Raw genomic sequence first — 25,710 nt, forward strand, 5'->3', positions numbered from 1 at the left:
ACTGTTCCAGGGACCCAGCCTCTGTCCTCCATACTTCTCTCTGCACTCACACCCTTACGTACTCCTGTCTTGTCCCACGGTTTAAAATACTGTCTGCACACTGAAGACCACCAGATTTTTAACCCCAGCAAGACCTCTCTCAAGTCAAGAATTGTATATTCACCAGCCAACTTCCCTCTTCTCTGAAATGATTAAAAGACTCAACATGTCCAAATCCAAACTCCCCATCTGTGAAGTGAAAGTTGCTCAGTCCTATACAGTCCATGGAATTCTCCAGGCCAGAATGCTGGAATGGGTAGCCTTTCCCTTCTCCAGGGGATCTTCCCAACCCAGGGATTGAACCCAGGTCTCCCCCACTGCAAGGGGATTCTTTACCAACTGAGCCACCAGGGAGCCTAAATCCCAGATCTGCCAGCCCCAAACTTGCTCTCTCCTTACTTAGCCTTCCTTATCTCACCCTCTAGCTGTTTAGGTCAGAGACAGGCCCCATCTCCGAGCTCCTGACCCCTGCCCATGCGGTTCCTCAGACGAGCTGCAGGTGCCCTCCTGACCTGGAACAGGCCTACTTCCCCCAGATCTGTGCGTGGCTGTTCCCTCAGAGACAGCGATCCTGGGCTCCGATCCCACCTTCTCATTAAGGCCTATCCTCACCATTGTATTTAGAACTAGCATCTGTCCGCCCTTCACCACCTCCCTTCCTCCCGCCATGTCCCTCACTTGCAGCACTTCTCAGAGTTGCTGATTCAGAGGGTCTGAGGTGGGGCCCCAAAACTGTCATTTCTATTAAGATAGTAACGGTGTGGGGACCAAACTTTGAAAGCCAATGGAGCAGACATTTACTTATAGACAAATTACTCTGACTATAGACACTAAAATAGAAAAAAAGTCAAAGATATAAGACCTGAAAATCCAGATTTACAGAATGATGGCAAACACTACACAGAGATGAGCATTCACGAGGGCTCTTTACTATGGTAGGAACCGTGGGGGGAAACATGAGTTCAGTGGTTTGTGGCGGGAAGTGACATTTGAGCTTGCTGGGCCTCAGGCAATGTAGTGTCACTCCTATAAACTTCCATTTACAATCTTGAAAAAGGGTTTGGTTTGGATTAGGATCTTATAGAGCACTTCTAACTTTAAAAATATATGACCATACTTCTTTATATTATTACTATTTATTTGGTATAATGATTATACCATTAAGAAAAGGGTACTCATTTTAAAAATTCTTTTTGGTTTTACATAAATGTACACTTGTAGAATCGGAGAAGGCAATGGCACCCCACTCCAGTACTCTTGCCTCGAAAATCCCATGGGCGGAGGAGCCTGGTGGGCTGCAGTCCATGGGGTCGCTAAGAGTCGGACACGACTGAACGACTTCACCTTCACTTTTCACTTTCATGCATTGGAGACGGAAATGGCAACCCACTCCAGTGTTCTTGCCTGGAGAATCCCAGGGACGGGGGAGCCTGGTGGGCTGCCGTCTATGGGGTTGCACAGAGTCAGACATGACTGAAGCGACTTAGCAGCAGCACACTTGTAGAATATATGATAGATTTTTAAAAATTAAGAGTCCCACGACTAGTATCCCTATTAGTTCTGCCCTCTTTCCACTACCATGTAGCTCAACAAATACAGAGTACTGTGTAGAATAATAAAATACTAAAAATAACTGCAACTAAAGTCACCCTGAGATCCTGAGATAACATTGTAATTTTTAATTTGGAAATATATTTCTTAGATATTTAATATGTACAGCCTTATTTTTCATTTCTTCTTAATAAAATAAATTGAAATAAAATGCTTTAAAACAAAAATCAAAGCCTACATTAACTGAGTCAAGGCACCAGCAAGTATTATGATGCATAATAAGAATTATTAAGAGCTTATATAATGATTTAAGTTGGAGGAACTAAAAATATATTGACATACCTCAACATTTCTAATGGGTTTGTCTCATGAACCTGGTTGCCACACCTTGGACAATCATTGCTATCTTCAAAGTGCTGGACAATACAAGTCTTGCAGACTGAGAAGAAACAAGATGTTAGATTAAAATACATCACTTGAACTTAGTATAACTAGACAGTCCCTATAAATCATCTACTACACATAAAATGCTAGTAATCAAACTTTATAAAACCTTAAAATAACACTATTTTAAAAACACCTGAAATAAAGCCTACTGCCACAATATAAAAATTAACTATTTTGATTATTGTTATTCTTAAATATATTCACAAACCAAACAATTTATTCAGAGTATGTAAAAAATTTGATGCATTTACATACAACAATAGATTTTCTCATTTAAAGAAGTAGAACAAGGAACAGTAAAGGCTGGTAAATCTGAATTTATTTCTTTTGCTAAAAGTTTACTTGAATGCAATATAAATAGTACTTAATAATATTTGAGAGTTCTCAACATGCCTGGATTAGTTTTTATGGGCAGGGTGCTCCTGGGACAAACCAGGAGTTTCAACAGAACTTCTGGCCCGTGCAGAGTATGATGCGTCTGTGCTCACAGGACCATAATCCCAAGGGCCATGAAGTATAGCCAGTGACATCAAGCTGGTGCAAACGCACAAGAGGTAAGCCAAAAGAACCACCGAGGATTAATTAATTAAGATGTTAAATAAAGCTTATTATAAATAAAGACAACAGAAGTACCATTTGTGGCTTTTGGGGCACAAGTCTATATAGCCAACCCCTCCTCCAAACAATACTAATCTTTCTGGTTAAGACTCTCTCCCACCTTTTCCCTAAGCTTCTTATTCACCAACTTTCTTGCCCAAAAACCTGAGACATAAACAGCAGCTGAACTGTAAAAAATCTTCAGCCCAATTCCCTATCCCAATGCCCCCTCTTCCATTCTATTACCCTATGTAATCTGAAATTTTCACCGGTACAGATCAGCTCCCCCTTTTACGACTTCATTACACACTATTCTTCTCCCCTCTGCAAGCCCTGGACTATCTAAAAGCAGTGAAAATTTATCTATACGATTGACCTAGAATAAACACCAGAATTCCTACCACTGAGATTAGGTCTGAAAATTCAAACTTATCACATACACTGGTCAGAGAAACAATGGTCAGGGTAGACTTCTCCTAGGAAACTAATTTTAAAATTTTCAGTACATACAGTATTTCCTTTCACTTATTTATTCATTGATTCAATAGCCAGCTTCCCTGGTGGCTGAGAAGGTAGAGTCTGCCTGTAATGCAGGAGACCTGGGTTGGATCCCTGAGTCGGGAAGATCCCCTGGAGAAGGAAATGGCAACCCAGTGCAGTATTCTTGCCAGAAAATGCCATGGATGGAGAAGCCTGGTGGGCTACAGTCCATGGGGTCGCAAAGAGTTGGACAGGACTGAGAGACTAACACTTTCACTTTTCACTTGCAACAGCCAAGCATTATATTAGGAGTTGGGGGACGCAGGGATAAACAAAACAAAGTTCATACTCTTATGGAGCTTATATTCTATTTGGGAAGTCAAAGAATTTTAGTTAGTAATAAATGATATCTACAAAACAGACAAAAAACTGTAGCGAGAGAGAGTGCTGCAGGCTGGGGGCTATTTTAGGTAAGAGTGATCAGGGTAGGACTTCTTCCTGAGAAGCTGACATCTGAGCAGACTTTTTTGCTGGATGAGTACACCTGGGCGCCCTATTCTCTACATCTTTTTACCGTTACATACAGCTATTGGGGTAACACTCCTCTACTACATTTCTCCCCAAATTTGGGTGAAAAACAGCAGTACAAAACCCTAAAAAAAAAAAAGCGTAGATGTGAGTATTTCTTTTCTCCAAATTTCCTGGCCTCCAAAACATTCTGAATGTCTTTTTTAAAAGTTAATGTTTAGGAAGGAAGGGCTACCTTGCTAATCAATACTGAGCAGAGGTGGGAAAAGCTGAATTCTTTAGCAGACTGCTGGTATTTGCTGTTTTCCCAGGGACACCAGATAAATCTCTAAAATGTGGGAAAGAAGGCAAATAGGACAGATAAGAGGCAAGAATGAAGGGTATTAGGAAGCCTGATCCTGTCCTGAACTTCAGCTCCTGCCCTGGAATTCTGATGGTTATGGTTCAAAAGGTTTATCATTCTCAGGAATTCCTGGTTGTCTCTCGCCCTCGGCCAACATCATATCCACGTGACATATCCAGAGCAAGTGCTCATGTGGGTCAGCTAGAAGGCTAAGGGCAGGAGCCTGTCTTCTCAGGGACAAAGATACTAATCCAGGTTGATGCAGAAAGAAATGTCAGGCTCATTTGTCCAGAGGTGCACACAGTTTCAAGAATAAGGCTGCTTGAGGCCAAGGCAGCCTCAAGGTGCTCAGGGATGGGACCAGTAATCTGTATTCCAGATCTGGACTGATAGCCACTAGCAGAATGTGGCTCCTGAGCACTTGAAATGTTGCTAGTTCAAGTTGAGATGTGCTCTAAGTATAAATTACACACCAGATCTCAAAGACTGACAATGAAAAGAATAATCCTATTAATAATTTTCATATTAACATGTTGGAGTGATAATATTTTAGACATACCAGATTAAATAAAATATATTAAAACTAATTTCATTTCTTTATTTAATGTGGCTACTAGAAAACTTAAAATTACATCGGTAGCTCACATTTTATTTCTACTGTGCAGAACAGAGGGAGTAGAAAGCCCCATTAGGAGGCAACTTTATTTCTCACACAAATGTGTGAGATACAGTATCTTATTCTACTTTTGCAGATAAAGGAGAAGAGGTTCTCATAGCCAGGTGACCTGCCTTCCCTGATGAATGGCAGCACAGACACTTGAATCCAGGTTTTCTGATAGGGGATCACAAATTTTGTCAGATTAAAAACATTTTTTTTAACAAAGGAAAAAAAAATAAAAACTTTTTTTTAACAAAGGAAAAGAATGTAATGTAGAAATACAACTCCAAAAACATCTTCAGCTTCTCTGCTAAATCCGACTACCAACTAAACATGACAGATAAGCCATCCCATCAGTGCAGTTCAGTTGCGTCTGACTCCTTGTGACCTCATGAATCGCAGCATGCCAGGCCTCCCTATCCATCACCAGCTCCTGGAGTTCACCCAAACTCATGTCCATCGAGTCCGTGATCCCATCCAGCCATCTTATCCTCTGTCGTCCCCTTCTCCTCCTGCCCCCAATCCCTCCCGGCATCAGAGTCTTTTCCAATGAGTCAACTCTTCACATGAGGTGGCCAAAGTACTGGAGTTTCAGTTTTAGCATCAGTCCTTCCAAAGAACACCCAGGACTGGTCTCCTTTAGAATGGACTGGTTGGATCTCCTTGCAGTCCAAGGGACTCTTAAGAGTCCTCTTCAACACCACAGTTCAAAAGCATCAATTCTTCGGCACTCAGCTTTCTTCACAGTCTAACTCTCACATCCATACATGACCACTGGATAAACCATAGCCTTGACTAGATGGACCTTTGTTGGCAAAGTAATATCTCTGCTTTTTTAATATGCTGTCTAGGTTGGTCATAACTTTCCTTCCAAGGAGTAAGCATCTTTTAGTTTCATGGCTGTAATCACCATCTGCAGTCATTTTGGAGCCCCCCCAAAATAAAGTCTGACACTGTTTCCCCATCTATTTCCCATGAAGTGATGGGACCAGATGCCATGATCTTAGTTTTCTGAATGTTGAGCTTTAAGCCAACTTTTTCACTCTCCTCTTTCACTTTCATCAAGAGGCTTTTTAATTCCATAATTCTGCCATAAGGGTGGTATCATCTGCATATCTGAGGTTATTGATATTTCTCCCGGCAATCTTGATTCCAGCTTGTGCTATGGAATTAAGCCATCCCATAGGATGTAGGAATTAACCTTACTACATAAAGTATTACATTAAAAGAATTAAATATTTTTTCATAGGCTAAGGCCCATAATTATTTTTAATTAAAAATTTTTCCCAAACAGTTTACGAGAAAAATTTAAGATGCTAAAATATTTTTATTCTAGTTTTCTTTTTTGTTCAGATGTTTTGGGTGGATGTCATCATTTTCATCAAAATCATCAATGCTTAAAAGGTTTATGCAACAGGCACCTTCTTATGCTTTTGAATTGTGTTGGAGAAGACTTGAGAATCCCCTGGACTGCAAGAAGAAAACCAGTCAATCCTAAAGGAAATCAGCCCTGAATATTCCTTGGAAGGACTGTTGCTGAAGCTCCAACACTTTGGCCACCTGATGCGAAGAGCTGAGTCACTGGAAAAGGCTCTAAGGCTGGGAAAGATTGAAGGTGAAAGGAGAAGGGAGTGGCAGAGGATGAGATGGTCAGAGAGCATCACTGACTCAATGGACATGAATTTGAGCAAACTCCAGGAGACAAAGGAGGACAGAGGAGCCTCGCCCGCTACACAGTCTCTGGGGTAGCAAAGAGATAGACACGACTTAGGGATTGAACAATAACAAGCTATACTCTCAAGTGCCTCAACATATAGTTGACATAATTTAATATTCATTACAACCCCATTAATTAGGTATTATTATCAGGCCTCTTACAGATGAAGAAATTGAATAGAGAACTTTAGAAATTTGCCAGAAATCATGGAGTCCATAAGTGGTGAAAGCCAGGACTTGAATCAAGAGCCCATTTTCTTACTCAATGCACGCCTATATGCTACATTTTCTTCTAATTTTATATCTACAGGTCTAAAGAATACAGAAAAAGAAAGCCTGATCCCTTAATTTGGGAGCCTTAAATATGTCCAAACGGAGAATTCGAACTCCTTCAGCATCTTATATAGTCCTTAAAAGAAAATCCCAAGAAACTCTAGAAATACATCTTCCATACTCTTTTAAAAGCTGTTAATAAAGCACAACCTTACACAAATTAGAACCTGAGAAAATCCAGGCCAGAAGTTCAGTGAAACTGAAAAAAGTAAAATGAGAATTTGTTTTCGCTCAGATGCTTTAAAAAAATCACTATAAAACTGACCTTTGATTCCTAGTTTATAGTAGCTGAAAACATTTTTTAAATATCTTTAAGATTTAATACTAAGCTAATTGCTCAACTGCCATACTGGTTAACTCAGGTGGTTCAAGAATAATGTTTATAAAGGTCCCAGTCTGCTGTTAAGGCTGTGTGTGGAGACCAAATAAAGTCTTCACCCTCAGCAGCCACTCTAAAGAGACATGCTGGAGCAAGCAGAAACACCCGGTCAGAAAGGGAATTAGGCTCACCAAAGATATCCCCAGTTGGAAAAACACTTAAATGGCAACAAGTGCTAGCGTTTACTGAACACTAACCAAATAGAAGGTTCTGAGCTCGGGACTTTGTATGGATTACAGTATGGAGCTACCATCCCCCTCCGGCAAAGGAGGAGTGCAGTACCGGAGAGCCTGAGCAGGCTGCCCACATGTGCCCAGCTGTGCAACAGACAGGGCATCTATCCCCAGCCTGGATGTCCAGCTCAAGGCCTAAAATCCAAACCACTCCGCTACACATCTTAAAGCCAATACCATTTGGTCCCAGGCATCAAGATTTCATATTTTTAACTGATCTTTATATTTAGCTCATCAGAACCATCATTAAACTTCTGCCAAAGCTTACTAAGTGAAATTGTTCCTTTTGCCGTGCCTTAGATTTAAACTAGGTTGTTAAACAAATTGACAAAGAGTCATGTGTCATCTGAAGCAGTAGTTTTCAAATTTTGATGGGCACCACAATCACCAGTGAAATTTTTTTTTTTTTTTAAAGAACAGATTCATAGGCCTCATCCCAGAGCAATTAAATCAAAATCTCTGGGATTGGCACCAGGACTCCAACTCTGCAAAGCTCTCTTACTGAGGCAGCCAGAAGACAACTGGGAAATCCTGGCCACCAAATACTTACTGGTGAATGCCTCAGTGAGGCTGCCCAGTCCAGGAGCTGGCCGTCTGCCAAGTCATAACCAGAAGGCACTGTGTTATTCACCATCAGGAAATCATTTTAACAGAAGACAAAACATAACCACAAGAATATGGGATTACTGTGTTGTTCCCCTAGAGGGCAGGTTTACATGAGAAGCCCAGATAGTACAGCACGTGGTTCTAGCAGGTAAAAGACAGTCTTGAGGCAGACAGCTCAATCTGAATCCCAGTTCTGCCATTAGGCAAATTACTCTGTGTGTCTCTGTACAGGGGGATAACAAGGATATCTATCTCACGTGGCTCTTATGAGGATTAAATGAGCTAATATACATAAAATGTGTAAACGAGTAACTGGTAACTTCTATTTAATAAATGTGAGCTATCACTATAAATCAGCTTGCCTGATGAGCATAAAAATCCTAACAAAAAGGCATCAGCAATTGAATATTGAACGGCATCAGACCATGATTAGTTTGACACATCTATCTTAAGTAACAGATGATCTTGCTAATGGAACTTGAAATGTCGATCATGTACTGGTTTTAACCGTCTGCAGCCATATTTACCCTAGAGATAGTCTCGCAACTCAAGTATCAAATTGATGACACACCGCGTCACCTACATGGGAACTGCCTATCTTTGCACATACGACACTTCTTTTTCTGGGGCTGAGGATACAAGACTGATCAACACTTCGATACTCCTTCCTTAATACGTTTAACACAACTCCAGCATAGCCTCCTGGGTACAGGAGAAACCTTGTTGTGTCTCCTCCTGATCGCTTTCCATATACTTGCTCAGAAGCACGATTTCTAAGTTGACTCCAATAGTTCAACTATTAAAAGGCTCTTCCATATTTTAATTTTCAAATTCTTGAGGGGGGCAGGTTCGTCCCAACAGGTACAAGGCCCACTAGCTGTTGCGATCTCACATGTATGCCCCACCCACATCTCTCACAGAAAACTAGCTTCCTAGCTTTGATGACAGTGAAAGGGAAAGCGGCTCAGTAGTGTCTGACTCTTTGCGACCCCGTGGGCTAGACAGTCCATGGAATTCTCCAGGCCTGAATACTGGAGTGGGTAGCCTTTCCCTTCTCCAGGGGATCTTCCCAACCCAGGGATCGAACCCAGGTCTCTCGCTTTGTGGGCAGATTCTTTACCAGCTGAGCCGCAAGGGAAGCCCCGATGACACGGTGATCTACAGCAATTTCTCTTTTTGAGCACCACTTCTGATATCATGGATAACAAAACAGTAACAGTCTTTTCTCTCATGTCCTTGGTCATGTCATTCATTAGTAAGCCTGTTTATTAAAAGTGATCAAATGCTGACTTTGTTAAAATCATCTGAATGTGTTGGTTTTAACTCTCAACAAAGGAGTAGATTTTTTCTTACTTCCTGAAGCACATCACTATCTTTATATGCCCTTCTTGATAACATTCATTTGACACAGTTTGCCTTTGAAAAATTTGTCTTTTATCTGCTAACAGTCTGTAAGTAAACTGTGATCATCGGCAAAGAGAAGAGGCATCGGCTTGCTGCTTGATACATATTTACACGTAAAACTGACATTATTTTTAAAGATTTCCAGAGCAGTTGTAATTTGCTTCCATGAGACAGGATCTCCTAGTTTTACTCATAAAAGGGACTAATGAACATCTTTATTTCTCTTAAACAGCACAGTTCTTTCAAAGGCCTACATGAGTTACAATTTCACAGAGAACACAAAGGACAGCGTTACTATTGAGACTGCTTTATTCTTGCTTTGCCAGGACAGAGGGACAGACAGCAAGGCCTGCTGAGCCAGGTTAGGAGAGTCTTGGGGCTTCAGCACAGTAGGCGAATCCGAGACCAAGCAGGCCAGGAGACCACAAAGTCCAGGAAGGCTTTCTACAGACAGACTTAAGGAGTCAAGTGGGACTCCAGGGTGAGGCCCACCATGCCCTCATTGCCCTCCTCATCGGTATGAATTCCACAGCCGACCAGAATAATCACTTTCACACGCAGACTCTGGACAGCTCCGCTCTCCTACAACTCTTCTTTTGTCATACTTAATCAGGTGAACTGTCAACCTGGGCTATATCCAACTCTACACACTGCTCTACAGGATTCCCGCTGAACACTGCGGGAGAAAAAATGCACCATGCTGACCGGTCCTCACCTTAAATTCTTGATCATGACCCTCAAAAGCGGGTCCGTCATCTGCCAGGTGGTCACACTCAACACCCTAATTCCACATGCTCTTCACCAATATTTATAGCTCAGTTGGTAAAGAGTCCGCCTGCAATGCAGGAGACCCTGGTTCGATTCCTGGGTTGGTAAGATCCCCTGGAGAAGGGATAGGCTACCCACTTCAGTATTCTTGGGCTTCCCTGGTGGCTCAGCTGGTAAAGAATCCTCCTACAATGCGGGAGCCCTAGGTTCGATCCCTGGGTTGGGAAGATTCCCTGGAGAAGGGAAAGCCTACCCACTCCAGTATTCTGGCCTGGAAAATTCCATGGACTGTAAGAGTCAGACACAACTGAGTGGCTTTCACTTTTCTCCTCTCTCCTTGAACCCCCACTTTTACTCCCCCATCACCACTCTACACCGATGACCTCACTTTCTGTTCAACTGAAAACAAAAGGAAAGAAGAAAAAAAAAAAGGAGGTAGAATTTATATCACTACACCTACTCACTCACTAACATCTAACCTTTGTGGTTTTGCCTGTTTTCAGAACTTTAATGTGCCAACCTCTGCTCTGCTCACTAGACCCTATTCCAATGGTCTGGGAAGATTGCTCCACTGCTTATCCCTCTCACCTGCGTCAGTCTTTAGCTATCCACTGAAGATTCCCACCAACATTCATACACATTATTTCCCCATCTATTAAAAAAAAAATCAAATTTCTATCGACCTTACTTTTTTCTTACCTGGTGGCTCAGACGTTAAGGCGTCTGCCTCCAATGCGGGAGACCTGGGTTCGATCCCTGGGTCGGGAAGATCCCCCGGAGAAGGAAAAGGCAACCCACTCCAGTATTCTTGCCTGGAGAATCCCATGGACTGAGGAGCCTGGTGGGCTGCAGTCCATGGGGTCACAAAGAGTCGGACACGACTGAGTGACGAGTTTACTTTCTTTCTGAGTCAACTAGCACTCCATTTCACAGCTACCTATACTCTAATTCCTCTTTTCCCATTCTTTCTCCACCTCTTCCTTACCTTCATTAAGGTGAAAGACTTACATAATCATTGAACAATTACCCAAACACCTCCGTCCTCTCACACCCAGCCAGCCTTCTGCTCCTGAGGACTGAACTGAGGCTGCTCAGAGAGCTCGTCCGTGTGCCTGCCGCCTCTCCTTGGCTCACTGCGCCCACGCGGCTAGCCTGGCCGCCCTCTGCTCCTGGCGCTGTCTGTGCTCTGCCTCCCAGGGCCCACACTCTGCTCTCCTCCTGCCTCACTGTCTCCTCTTTTTCGGTTCCAGGGCTTAGCCTTTGGTCATCTTCCCTTCTCTACACTCACTCTCTTGGCACTCTCGCTGATGAGATAGGATCTGAGTTCTGATCCTCTCCAGCTTCATCATCCAGCCCCCAGTGGGCTGCGGTCAACTATCTGATGGGCTAACTCCTTTACCTCCTTAAATCTGTTCAGCTACCACCTTCGTAATGAGGCCTCCCCTCACAGACTTCAGCGGTCACACCGTCTCACTGACCACCCAGTCAGCTGCCTGTACCCAGCCTGCACGCCCCTGCTTCTGCGCCACTCATCAGCCGCTCATGTACACGCTGGCTTGCTGCCTGATGTGGCTCAGGTGCCCAGGCTAGTACTGTGCCTGGAGGAGGAGGTACTCAGTAAATATCTGCGGAACAACTGAGGACGCAAAAGTTAGGACTAGCAAAAGGAGTCGTGATTTTAGTTCCTGCGAGTGTGCTACAGAGTCAAGTCAGAAATAAGCCTACGGTTCCAACTAAAGCAAGGGAAGAGATTCTGAGTTCACTAGTTCATTTTTTTGACAATGAAAATGAGGTAAAGGCTTCCCTAGTGGGTCAGTGGCAAAGAATCTGCCTGCCAATGCAGGAGACACGGGCTTGATCCCTGGTCCGGGAAGATTCTACGTACTGCAGAGCAACTAAGCCAGCGTGCTACAACTACCGAGTCTGTGCCCGGGAGCCCGCAGGCCGCAGCCGCTGACGCCCAAGTGCCTGGAGCCCACGCTCCACAGCAAGAGGAGCTGCTGCAATGAGAAGCTCACGCGTCTCAACCAGAGGGTAGCTCTTGCCCACCACAAGGAGAGAAAAGCCTGCGCAGCGACAGAAACCCAACGCTGCCAACAACAAGTAAGTCAGAAACACTGGAATAAAAGTGCGGACTCAGCATAAACAGCTCTCTAAAATAAAATGATCTTCTATAACTGAGTAAACATATGTCAGTGGTTGAGCATTCTGAGAGAATATAGCTTTGTTCACTGGTTCTTGAATTTCTGATATATAGTAATACACTAGTCTGGTAAAAACTAACATGCTGCAAAACACCAGTAGTTACGATCCCTCTTCAGAGCACCCAAACGGAAATGATCCTTGGCCTCGTCTACACTGGCTGCACTCCTGCTCAGAATGTTTACGTTCAACCTTCGTGCTACGTGCTTCTACATAGCTGCACACTGACCACAATTTCTAAGTCTGAATGCTTTGTATCTTTTTCCTCAATCCATCACTGGTATCAATTCCAACTCATCCTGACCTGTATATAACTTATTCTTACAAACCAGTACAGAAGACAGGTTCATTTGTTAAGCCCTAGTTTTGTCTTTTAGTGTCCACTATGAATCTCTGCTCTACTGTTCATTCTTTACTATCTAACACATAGTTTCACCAGCAAAAAGAACCATACATCTGATATGATTCTTAACATTATTACTAATGATAGATGACACCTAGACTGTTTAAGGCCTATAATTATTGTTTCCGATTTAAAAAGAATCATCAAAATGAACACTGCAATCACCTTCATGAATGACTAGTTGCTGCCAAAATACTGTTTGAAACATGTAACATCAATGTTACTGGTGACTTCATCTCTACTACAACCCTAGACCACTGTATTTGCACTTACTGAAACTTTTAAGTACAACTTCTATTTAGGCCTTTGATTATTACTCTAAAAACAAGTCTTGACTCAAAATCCAATTGTACAGAGAATACAGTATTGGAGAGTTCAATTTATATCTCTACATTTTAAAGACTATCATTCAGAATTATTAATAAATTCAGATCCTGATTGGGTACATAATGACAGGTATGCTGCTGCTGCTGCTGCTGCTAAGTCGCTTCAGTCGTGTCCGACTCTGTGCAACCCCAGAGACGACAGCCCACCAGGCTCCCCCATTCCTGGGATTCTCCAGCAAGAACACTGGAGTGGGTTGCCATTTCTCTGTATACAGTCATGCAAATACAGTTAGAAGAGACTTTCTATATACATTTTAAAAATTCACATGCTGCTTAAAGAAATTATAGAAAGTGTAAACTACCAGAAAGAAGAAGAAAGTTAGCAAATATCCTAATTTATTATAAAGATGTACCTGGAGTCAGATATTTGGGTCTCAGAACCTAGCTCCAGCACTTATTAGCTGTGTACTTAACCTTTCTGAGTCCTGTCTCTGTGAAAAACACTGGCATAAGAATCTGAAATACTCTTCCCTCAAACCTCTTCATAGCTCACTCCTTCCTATTATTTACAATCTCTGCTCAAACGGTAACTTCCAAGCAAGCCTTTACTCTGTCTTACTTTCTTCACAGCAGGTGTCATACATGGGATCTGAAACTGTATCATTCGCTTGCTTTCTGTCAGTCTCTTCTATTGAGACATAAATTCCAAGAGGACAGACTGCATCTGTCTTGCTTACTGCTGTCTTTCCACCGTCCAGAGCGATGAATGGCACAATGTAGGTGCTAATCAACATTCGCTGACTGATGTAATGCCAGCTGAATAGAAGGGTCCTTGGGAAGATTACATAAGGTAATGCGTGTAAAAGCCCACGGCCCTCAATATGACATTCAACAAATAACAGCCACTGTTTTAATTTTATTAGCATTCACTCCAATTACTATATGATTAAAAGTACAAAGTGCCTACTTCTAGAGATGCTTGTATTATTAACGTCTGGTCCTAAGTATGCTTTTCAGACTTCAGTGCACCACAGAATCACCTGAAGGGCTTGTTATTCCAGCCCTCTCCCCCAGAGACTCAGATCCAGCAGCTCTATGGGTGGGCCCGAGAACATGCACTCCTAACAAATTCCCCAGTGATCATGCTGCTGGTTGGAGACTGTATTTTGAACAGCAAGTACACGTGGCATAAGGTTTCTAAACATGGAGTATTACCATATCAAGAGTTCTCGGTACTTTAATACTTGTATATTTATGATCCTTGTTCAGAAAACAATAAATGATGGTTGCATTTCAAGTTTACCATCTTATAATTAAATTATTTCTTCACTCTTACACATTACTATATAAAATTACCAAGTCCCTTAATGGTCACATCTATATTTAATTATCAATTAACCCTTCTTTACTTAAGTTAAAAACTAAGTACAACAACGTTTTTCCAAAGAATTCACCTTAGTTAAGGGATTACTGCCATAATCTCTGAAAGGGCAGAAAGAAGAAAGCTTTCTTTTCCTGTACCACAGAATTCTATGTCTAAAACCTTCCCGTTTTTTGGAGGAAAGAATCGTCAGATGCTTAAAGAGGCCTCGAACCACAAAGGAGCTAAGAACTAATGCACTGTGTTATACACATTCTAGCTGCTGGAACAAAGCTCCTTTGTTCTTAGTTTAAGTGAAAAGTCTTTCATTTTAAGTCAACAACCTATACAGCCAGCAGCAAATACACTGTCAGCAACCTCAAAAAATTTCTCAGGACCCTGGAGCAAGAGACAGAGCGTCTCTTACTTTAGAACCACCAGTCTTGACTCCCCAGTCCTGCTTCTCTCCCTCTTCCAGGCCCTAGCCCTACCCACGACCCACAAAGCTCCCACCTATATTGTAGAAGACAGCTTTTCAAAATCCATAATTCCTAACCCCCACTCTCTGCATGCCTTTCAAGCTACCTACCACTGCTTTTGAATCTTCGAAAGGAAAAGCAGACAATAAAATAATCAACTGATTGACCATCTATTTATTCATTTAAGCTTCTCTTGAGCACTCAAGTGCCAGGTACTAAGGATACACTTAATCTAAACCTACTGTGGGAGAGAGAGATGGCATATCTTGGAGTAGACGGGCTTTAAAGGATGGGGAACTACCACCCAGGCACACAGGAGATGTTCCAAGCGGAGCAAGCAGTTGAACCACGTGTATGCATATGTGTGTGTGTTCTGGTCGGAGAGGGCAGAAATCAGTCACAGCTAAATAGATCTAATTTATCCTGAGGGCAGTAGGGTACCTTAAGGAAATTCTGGGTTGGCTGAGGTGTGAGTGAGGAAGACAGCAAAGCTCTTGTAAATGATCACACTAACACAGGTCAGGAGCAGGCTGCAGGGACTCCGTGAGAAGGAATGATGGCCTGAGCAAAAAGGTCGTGGGGCATCAGACTGAAGGCATAGATCTTTGAGAGATTACAGAGCGAGACCAGACAGAACTCTGCCCCGTACTGCTGTGCTGTGCTTGCTCATTCAGTCGTGTCTGTCTCTCTGCGACCCCATGGACTGCAGCCCACCAGGCTCTTTGGTTCATAGGGATACTTCAGGCAAGAATACTGGATTGGGTTCCCATACCCTCCTCCAGAGGATCTTCCCAACCCAGGGATGGAACCCAGGACTCCTGTATTGCAGGAAGATTCTTAACCATCTGAGCCATCAGGGAAGCCCAAGAATACTGGAGTGGGTAGCCTAGCCCTTCTCCAGCGGATGTTCCTGACCCAGGAATTGAACTGGGGTCTCCTGCATTGCTGGTGGATTGTTTACCAGCTGAGCTAGGTGAGGGTAAAGAGAGTTAAGCATGGAGCATATTTCTTGCTTGGACAACTGAATGCTGGCATTCCATCCATTCACTTTCCGGTATGTTAAGTTCTAGGCCACTTCAGGACATCCAAGTAGACATCCAGTGGGATTCTGAAGCTCAGGACTATGCCTGAAATAAAGATTTGGGAGACATCAGCATAGGTAGTTGAGTCTCAGAGGAGTTTCTGTGAGTTTCCACAGAAAATGAGTAGATAGATCCAAACACACCTGAAGAAATTTCTTCTTAGCTTATGAGCTTGCTTAACAGAGTTTAAGCTCCAAATTTATTTTATTCATCACTCTACCAGTTAGCAGGTGCCTGACATCTGATTATTTAAAGAATTCAATAATTATTTGTGTGAACAAGTTTATCTCCTTGGATTTCTCGGGTTGTTAAAATCACCTCATGCGTGCATGCTCAGTTGCTCAGACGTGGCCGACTCGTTGTGACCCCATGGACCGTAGCCTACCAGGCTCCTCTGTCCATGGGATTCTCCAGGCAAGAATACTGGAGTGGGTTGCCATGCCCTCCTCCAGGGGATCTTCCTGACCCAGGGACAGAACCCATGCATCTCCTGCATTGCAGGCAGATTCTTTACCCACTGAACCACCCGGGAAGCCCTAAAATTACCCTATAAACTCACAGAATGTGGACTTAGTTCACTAGCATTAAGTGATCACATTTAAGGGGAAGTGCATCTGTATTTAAATTTTTTACCTCATTGTAAAATTTGATACCTTTTTATCACATGCCCCTGACCTGCTAAAGAGAGCTGGGTGTTAGCAGGTGAGGTAGGAGCCCACTTAAAGATGAGGTTTTCATAAGCCTCTTTTTCCTTCCCCCCCCGCACCTCCTTGTCAGGAGCTGGGGACATTCTGTGCTGCCATCTGTCCCCCTTCTCCCCCTTCCTTCCGACGGGCTGACCCCTTTCCTCTGTCCTCCACAGAGCTGAGTGCTAAGGACACCACGGGGTGCCTCAGTCACTCTGCTGTCATCTCGATCCTTGTTTCTACACCCACAGGGCAGCCAGGCACTGTTAGCTCTAGAACTGCTCACTGGGAGAATGGGGGGCGAGGCAGAGAGTGGGGGGGCAATAACCTGATTTGAGCAGGAGAGAGCATCGAGATGCATGTGTAGAGTGTCCTGAAAGAGTAAAGTAACTGTATTTATCTGTATCAAGGGTTTTAAAAAAATGCTCTCTTTAGCTCTCCCTCTGGCTTTCCATCCCGCTGCAGCACCCTGACACGTCTGCTATCACATCATTCCGTGTCACTACTGCCATTGCACTTCCCAGCATCCACACTCGTTTGATACCTTCCTTAATTCGACTCCTGTTCCTTCACTTGACTAGAGAGTTCTGAAGGGACCGGGCCCAAAGTGCGACTTCGCTCACCAATAATAAAGCTTCATTTTCATATTTCAAACTTGAAGATTAAGAACAAAATCCTTCCATTTTATTATGAGTTTTCACAATAAGAATTACTGTTTACCCAATTCTTAACTTACAGTATCATAAAACTGTAGACTACGTATAAAGTTAACTTAGTAAGATTTTTTTTTAAGCACCGTAGTCAAGATGGAAACTGTTACGGGGTACTTCAATGTCACACTGGACTTCTCATTTTCCTCCTGTCCCACTGGCCACCTTACTTCTCTATTGTATACTGACTCCAAATTACAATACCACTACACCTGTTCCACCTCAGACCTAAGAAACCCAGGTAACATCAAGACCCAACCAATGATTAAGAAACACTGCTTTGCGGTACTATTTATCAGTACAAAGAGGGAGATATTTTGCAAGTGAGAAAGGTTTTGCCTAAAAGCCCCAGTATAAATACAAACCAAAAAATACACAGAAATCCAAGGATCAGAAAGTGCACAAAGTTTAGCACTCTGTAGAATCCTCAGGTCTCCTAAGACACTAAGTTGAGTGCCTGACTCCTCCATCATTTACTGTTCTGTGCTTCTGCGGATGAGAAAGACCACACTTGAGTCTTTAATCACAATTCTGCCATGTTCGTTCTTTCTCAGTAAAGGGATTCACTGACTGCCAAGCAACTTCAGGCTAGAAGGACATAAGCAGTTAAATGGCCATCTATCCCTTTAAACCTTAAATTGCTACTGTAACATAAACATAACCCTTGCTTATAAACTTACTGTTTAAACTTCTACAATCTTTTGTTTTCCCTTCAAAAAAGGAACATTTAAACCCGGATTTCATTATGTCTCAAAGAAAATGTTCTTTCAGAAGAACAGATATAAAATCTGTAGGTAGAGATGGGAGAATCTGCGCTTTCTCCTCTAAACACTAAACACTCCCAACATCCAATCCACTAAATCTCTTCTTAGAACTGGAGGGTTTTGCTGGAGACACGCAAATAAAAAAACAATATACTCATAATGTCTAATAGCGTCAGAAGAAGTAAGAGGAAACAGACTGTAGACTGTGTCTAGGCACCATACTTGGCATAGCGGGAAACTCTGAGACAAAGCCCCCTTTCTAGAGCAGCCACACCCAGTAGGTTCTTCCTCCAAAATGCATTCACAGTCGATCCCTCTTCACCGCCTCCATCTCACATCTCATTACCCTAGCTGATGGCCTTATAATCTTTCAGTTGACCTGCAGTGATAGCCTCCTTACTGATTAGTTGCCCCTTGAACTACCAAGGGCATTCCCACTCCAAGGCTATATACTTGCTTTTCCCTCTGCCTGGAATGTTCTTCCCCTATATCCACAGAGCTCAATCCCTTCAGGTATTCTGTGCAAATGTCATCATATCAAAGAGAGAAATCAACACTAAATAAAACAACCCCAACTCTGCTATCTACATTCCTACAGTTCTTTGTTCTTGTTCATGGCATACATTTATTACTGGTTTTCCCCTGTCTTGAGAGCAGATATTTTTGATTACCTTGTTCACTGCTGTATCCTCTGTGCTCAGAATGGTGCCTAGCACACAGTAGGTATTCAATAAGTATGTTTGATGATGTTTAACTGATAACTAACTGTTCAAGTGAAATAATGATAAGGGCAACAGTAAGCAAACATTTTAAGACAGTTTATAGTTAACTGGTAATTGAATAGCATGGGCCAGTAATACCAACCAAAAGTATACACACGCCCAGACCCTAGTGAAAGAGTAGAGTGGGAAAAGCTAGCTTAAAATTCAACATTCAGAAATCTAAGATCATGGCATCTGGTCCCATCACTTCATGGCAAATAGGTGGGGAAACAGTGGAAACAGGGACAGACTTTATTTTCTTGGGCTTCAAATCACTGCAGATGGTGACTGCAGCCATGAAATTAAAAGATGCTCGCTCTTTAGAAGAAAAGCTATGACCAACCTAGACAACATATTAAAAAGCAGAGACATTTCTTTGCCAACAAAGGTTCATCTAGTCAAGGCTATGTTTTCCAGTCGTCATGTATGGATGTGAGAGTTGGACCATAAAGAAAGCTGAGTGCCGAAGAATTGATGCTTTTGAACTGTGATGTTGATGAAGGCTCTTGAGAGTCCCGTGGACTGCAAGGAGGTCAAACTAGTCAATCCTAAAGGAAATCAGTTCTGAATATTCACTGGAAGGACTGATGCTGAAGCTGAAGCTCCAATACTTTGGCCACCTGATGCAAAGAACTGACTCACTGGAAAAGACCCTGATGCCGGGAAAGATCGAAGGCAGGAGAAGGGGATGACAGAGGATGAGATGGTTGGATGGCATCACTGACTTGATGGACATGAATTTGAGCAGGCTCTGGGAGTTGGTGATGGACAGGGAAGCCTGGTGTGCTGCAGTCCATGGGGTTGCAAAGAGTTGGACTAAGCAAATGAACTGACGTGAACTGAGACCTTATCACAGCCCCCACTAAATCTCTTCAGGTGGCATTCTGAAAAAGTCTATGTTAAAACAGCTTCCTAGGTGATTTTATGGGTTTTTTTTTAACTGTGGTAAAATATTTATAACATAAAATTTGCCATTTTAACAATTAACAGGTGATTCTATTCTGCAACTCTGTTGAAAACTACTGGCATAATAGTATAAAAGTTAAGCAGAGGAAAGAACAGCTGAAGATGGGGATTAAAGAAATGTCCCAGGTTATCTCAGTAGGAGGATGGCCCTTGGAGCTGAATACAGGTCTACTACTTACTAGCTGTGAGACTGGGCAGGTGACTTAGCTCTCTTAAGCTTCCATACCCACAAATGAAGATAATTTCTATACCCTCGCTCTCCCCATGTCCCCTGCAAACTGCTTCAAGGTTACTGTAAGGTGAACAATGAAATCATGCACCTACAGTATCTACTTCAGTGTACGTAACAGGCACCAAAGAACTTACTGGAATTAATAGAACCAGAACTTACTGGAATTACTTTCGTTCAAATAGGGAAATAAACTTGTATTGGCAAAAACACAAAAAGCAGGTGAAACCCAGACCTATGTGGCTATTAAAATGCCTCTTCTTCTACTGACAGGACTGGTGAAAAATTTGGTAGGGGTTCCAAAGATACGATCATATTAGAACAGTGGGTCTCAAACTTGTGCATGGTTCAAAATTACCTGGAAGTATGTTAAACACAGATAACTCTGTTTTGGTGATTCTGGGGTGAGGCCTGATAATTTGTATTTCTAACAAGTTCCCAGGTAGTATTGAGGCAGTTGATTATTAGTCAAAGGGTATGAAGTTTAAATCATGTAAGATGAGTAAGTCCTAGAGATCTACTGGACAGGATCATGCCTGCAGTTAACAATACTATGTTGCACACTTTAAAGTGTTCTAGGAATGCAGATTTTATGTTGTGTTCTTATCACAGTAATAGTAATAATAAACAAGAAGGTGAGAGAAAACTTCTGGAGGTAACGGATAAGATTTGTGGCAGTGATGTAGTAATGGTTTCATGGGTGCATACTTGTCTAACCCCATCAAAGTTATACACATTAAATATGTACAGCTTTTTTTTTTTTTTTAGATTTCCCTGGTGGTCTTCCTGGGCTTCCCTGATAGCTCAGTTGGTAAAGAACCCACCTGCAATGCAGGAGACCCTGGTCCAATTACTGGGTCAGGAAAATCTGCTGGAGAAGGGATAGGCTACCCCCGCTCCAGTATTCTTGGGCTTCCCTTGTGGCTCAGCTGGTAAAGAATCCAACTGCAATGCAGGAGACCTGGGTTCAATTCCTGGGTTGAGAAGATACCCTAGAGAAGGGAAAGGCTACCCACTCCAGCATTCTGGCCTAGGGAATTCCATGGAATGTACAGTTCATGTGATTGCAGAGTTGGACATGACTGAGTGACTTTCACTTCACAACTTTTTTATGTCAACCATACCTCAATAAAGTGATCAAAAGAAACTCACAAAGAATTAGAGTATGCATATCCTAAAAAAAACTCAGAACATATAAATTCAGTAAAATTTTTAAAAAAACCTAAAATAGTTCACTAAAAAAAAAAAAAAACTATAACCAGTAATTTCTTATGATTTTCAGGACATTTTAAAATCAGAAAAAGTCAACTATTACAATTTTAAAAACAAACAAGAAAAAATTCATACCACTGGTATCCTAATGAGAAGTTACGAAAATGAATTCAAAGTTAATTCTTAGAATATTCACTGTTTTAAAAGAAAAAATCTAGAGAAAACAAAATCCAAAATGCGTTTTAAAAGAACAAATGTAACTGAAATTTCCAATAGGTAGATAACAAAAAAAGAACACTTACAGGTATGAAGGCATTCCGTCACTGTAGTTGGCTTGATGAGATACCCTTTACAGATATAGCAGGTGATGTAAGGATTGAAATCTTTCACCAAATGTTTCCTTTGGGTAGCCATTCGTGGTTAGCTAGGACTGGCTCTAGTAGTTCAGGCAAAAAAGGGTATTAAGTGGATGGAAGTTGGATCCCAGGAGCTGGTGTGGCGTTCCCAACTGGGTGTCCCGAGGCATGAGAACTAACATCCAGACTTCTCATGAGATCGCTGGTCATCACTTCTTTTGGTGGTTCTGCTTTCCCATATCTTCTTCCACAATAATTTTAAAAAGATGAGAGAAACAGGTGTCAAATTCTTTGTACTGGATTAATACCAGTATATTAGCAACAAGCATTACATGTTCCAAATTGCGTGAAGAGGTGAAAGGACATTTCCCTCTGTGTGATATTAATTTGTAAACCTGCTATGATTAATTCAGAATAATGACGAATTCATCTGATACTGAGGCCTCAACTATCACTTCTAAACAAATGACACCTGAGACTATTAACTCGGGTTTTGATATCTTTACCTCTCCAGTAATGCATTTTAACTGTCTGCTTGACTGCTCTATTAGGAGTTCCTGCCAACACAAGCTGAAGATTCAAAATTGAAATCATTATCCTCCCTATCAAAATGCTCCCTATTTCCATTCTGTACTCCACATCAAGCCGTAATCAAATCAAATGGATGCCCTTTTCCATTCCACCCGCAGCAATGCTACTCAAATATTATCTCTTCACCCGCAGTCCAACTTAGATTCTACCAAGTTTTATTCTATTACATTTGGAGCCCCTTATCAAAGAATGTCAGGGTCTCCTCTTTGCTCTGCAACAGAGAAATGTTTAAATTTCTCAGCTTGTCATAAAAGACCCTCCACAGGCTGATCTTAACACACTGTTCAACAGTCAGGCAAACTGAAAGGATGACTCTCTTCACAGTCCATTCTGCAGGTTCCACGCCCTCTACCCAATGATTCCTGCTCCTCTGTTGCTGTTTAGTTACTAAGTCATGTCTGACTCTTCTGTGATTTACAATTATCTTCATTCTTAATCTCCTCTATTAGACTGCAAAACCTTAAATACATACCAGTCATATTTAGTAAATGTACAACCTGGGCAATGTTACTTACCTAAGCCTTAGGGTTTTTTAAACTGTAAAATGAAAACAAGAACGCCAGCCTCCTATGGGACTTCCCTAATTGTCCAGTGGCTAAGACTCTGCACTCCCAATGCAGGGGGGCCCGGGTTTCCATCCTTGGTCCCAGAATAAAATCCCACAAGCCACAAGTAAGAGTTCACATCCTGCAACTGACGATCAAGCATGATGCAACTAAGACCTGGCACAGTCAAATACATAAGTAAAGAAATAAAGAATGCCAGCCTCCTACAGCAGGGACGATGAAATCAGACAACATACATACAGCTAGCACACTATAAAAACTGAACGTCATTAACATTTTTAAAAACTTTTTTTCCCCCAGAAATGTCTAGCATGGCTCGTCCACATGGTTGCTTTAAAAAGTTTTAAATGTTTCTTACAACAAACGTGTCCTCAGAGAACATGAAACATAATATGAGAAAAACGTGGGGACTTCCTAAGTTAATTCTGTAAACAAAAACCTTCTCCTACTTCAGCTGTTAACTCATAGGTTAAGTATAAAGCAACCGAAGAGGTAAAAGGCATCACTCCATCCTTCCATCGGCAGACACTGTACCACTGAGTATGTGCACAGAATAGGTTCTGCAAGTAATCATCGTATCTGCGCAAGGGGTCTGGGTTCTGGTCCTTAGCCCTGTACGATCTTCAGTAAGGCCGTGCCTGGGTCTCGGCTTCCTCCTCTACACACCGGGATTAACGGCCCTGCCTTTCTCACACGTTTGCCACGAAGCTCCAAAGTCTGAGAAAGTCCTCTGAAAGAGGACATGCACAGTCCCGACCGAGGGAGGCTTTTAGGATTGTAAGCCACAGAGCCCTGTCACCACGGCGGTTAAAGGAAGCCAGCGCGGGCAGGGACTCGGCAGGGGCGGGAGGGAACTTTTCCGCGTCCTGGGCAGAACCCGGTAGCCACTGCCCTGGGCGGTCCGAGCACGAGTCGCCCCGCCCGCCCGGCAGGTGCGCGGGCCCGGGCTCGGCCGACGCGCGGCTCGGGCCGGGCCGGAGCTGCGCCGAGGAGGACGCGCCGCCTCTGTCCGGGTCTGGCGCTGGCCGCCCTCTCCGCCCCCCAAGCGCAGCGCGCGACCTCGAAGCTCCCAGACTCCGGCTGGCCACCCCCACCTCCGCCCCCAAGGGGCTCGCCTGGCTCCCGGCGGGGTCGGCCGCGGCAGGTGCCTGGGGGTGCCACTCCAGCTCTCTGCGCAAACTTGGGCGTGCAGCGCGGGGGCGGCCGGAGTTCCGGCCCCTCAACCGCTCTCCAGCCCCCCGGGTACCTACCCCGCGGCCGCCGCCGCCGCTCCTTGCCTCCAGCGCGCCGGCCTCAGAGGGAAGGAAAGTGAAAGAGAAACAGCGCCCGCCGCGGCCTGGCCGGTCCCCGCGCCCCGTCCGCCCTCCCCCTGCAGGCGGGAGCGCGCCCGCTCCGCGGGGCCACTCGGCTCGGGCCCGATAGGGCGCGGCGGGCCTCCAGGCCCAGGGCCGGTGCCGCCTCCAAGGGCAACTCCACCCCCTTCCAACCGCCGGCGCCGCCGGCCGGCCCCGCCCCCGCCCCGCCCCCGCAGGCCACGCCCGCAGGCCCGCGCTCCTCGCAGGTGCCACGGCAGCCCCGCCCGCCCAGGTTCCCGGTAGCTTTGAGCAAATTCTGTCTGTTCTTCCGCCTCACCAACAGCCCCTCCCAGTTGTTTTCATCATAACAATGTCTGGCATATTTTCCCTGGCGGGTTTACAAGCAATGGTCAGTGCTGAGAATGAGTCACCCTGTGAGAAATTGTCTACTCAGCTGCGTCTTTCCCAAACCAGCCCCACGCAGGCCACGGTGGGGACCAAGACCTATTGATTTGCACCTTATTTAAGAACCACTAAGGAACCTGGTGGACTTCTCAGGTGGCGCTAGTGGTAAAGAACCCGCCTGCCAATGCAGGAGACAGGGGAGACGTGGATTCGATCCCTGGGTCAGGGACGATCCCCTGGAGGAGGGCAGAGCGACCCATTTCAGCATTTAGAGGAGCCTGGTGGGCTGCAGTCCATGGGGTCGCCAAGAGTGGGACCTTGCTGAAGCGACTTAGCACGCAAGGAACTTGGTACTTGGGGTGGAGTGGGTGTATATCAGGACCACCGACAACTGTAAGCAAGCAGGAGAACCCTAGGGGTGGGGGATGTAACTGGAAAGGTAGAGTTTTGTTTGCAAGCTTCCAAACAAAAAGATCCAGTTCTCTTTCTAGTGGACCTGAGAACTACAAGAGGCCATTCATTGCAAAAAAATTGATTCAAAAGCATACTCTAAAGGATTTCTCAAAATCATTCAGCCCTAATATTTTGCATTCCACAAACATAAATTTCTACTAAAACCAGTACTTTGCTAAACATAAATTAGACTTGGTTCTTCCTTGCTTAGAAGACTGGAATCCAGTAATCCTAAAATAGCAGGCAAATCAGTGTTGTCTCCACCAGTAAAACAAAAGTTCAAAAGAACATCCCAAAGGGTATCTGTCAAAGGCAACTTCCAATCTTGCGTGTTAGAAAGAGGAAAACGTACTGCCATAACATACATCATCTTTGCTTCTGAGAAGTGAAAGCACTGATGGCTAAGGAGTTGACAGTACTGGGAGCGGGGAACTAATGCAGAGTATTTCCTTCACCTCCAAGCGAGTCACCTTACTTACTACCTACCAGAGTGGAGATGGCTCTAGTGGCAAACCAATGAACCCAATGGCTGTTCATCTGGCGGCAGACAGACGTTCAAAGATACATTTCAAGTCAAAAATGCACTGAGTGACAAGACAGCTTTCACAAAATAGCCAATTTATAATTAAACTAAGGTAGCATGAATGCAACCTTTAAAAATTACCATTTTAATATCATAGCAAGAGCAACAGATTTTCTGAAACAGTTTCCAGTGACCACATTTTCATATTCCTCAGAAGAACCACTTTAGAAAAGTATACATGCCAATTTCCAAGCTGGGA

General features: G+C 43.5%; 1 protein-coding gene across 5 annotated transcripts in view; it reads right to left on the reverse strand.

The window, feature by feature from the left end:
* The window catches only part of PCGF5 (polycomb group ring finger 5), a 115,040-nt gene that overhangs the window by 33,842 nt on the left and 55,488 nt on the right, over positions 1-25,710 (reverse strand). For 2 of the 5 annotated variants that reach the window (XM_018041381.1, XM_018041377.1), the window contains exons 1-3: positions 24,026-24,198; positions 21,565-21,859; positions 1,933-2,029 (exon numbers count right to left, since the gene is read on the reverse strand). In XM_018041381.1, coding sequence (XP_017896870.1) covers positions 1,933-2,029; positions 21,565-21,676 — 209 coding nt within the window. In that variant the 5' untranslated portion in view covers positions 21,677-21,859; positions 24,026-24,198. Of the gene's footprint in view, positions 1-1,932; positions 2,030-21,564; positions 21,863-24,025; positions 24,199-25,710 lie in introns of those variants that run through there. The other 3 variants (XM_018041380.1, XM_018041378.1, XM_018041379.1) reach the window with 3 other exon arrangements.

Source organism: Capra hircus, chromosome 26 (genome assembly GCF_001704415.2).
Source record: "Capra hircus breed San Clemente chromosome 26, ASM170441v1, whole genome shotgun sequence".
In the NCBI taxonomy this organism is placed as follows: domain Eukaryota; kingdom Metazoa; phylum Chordata; class Mammalia; order Artiodactyla; family Bovidae; genus Capra; species Capra hircus.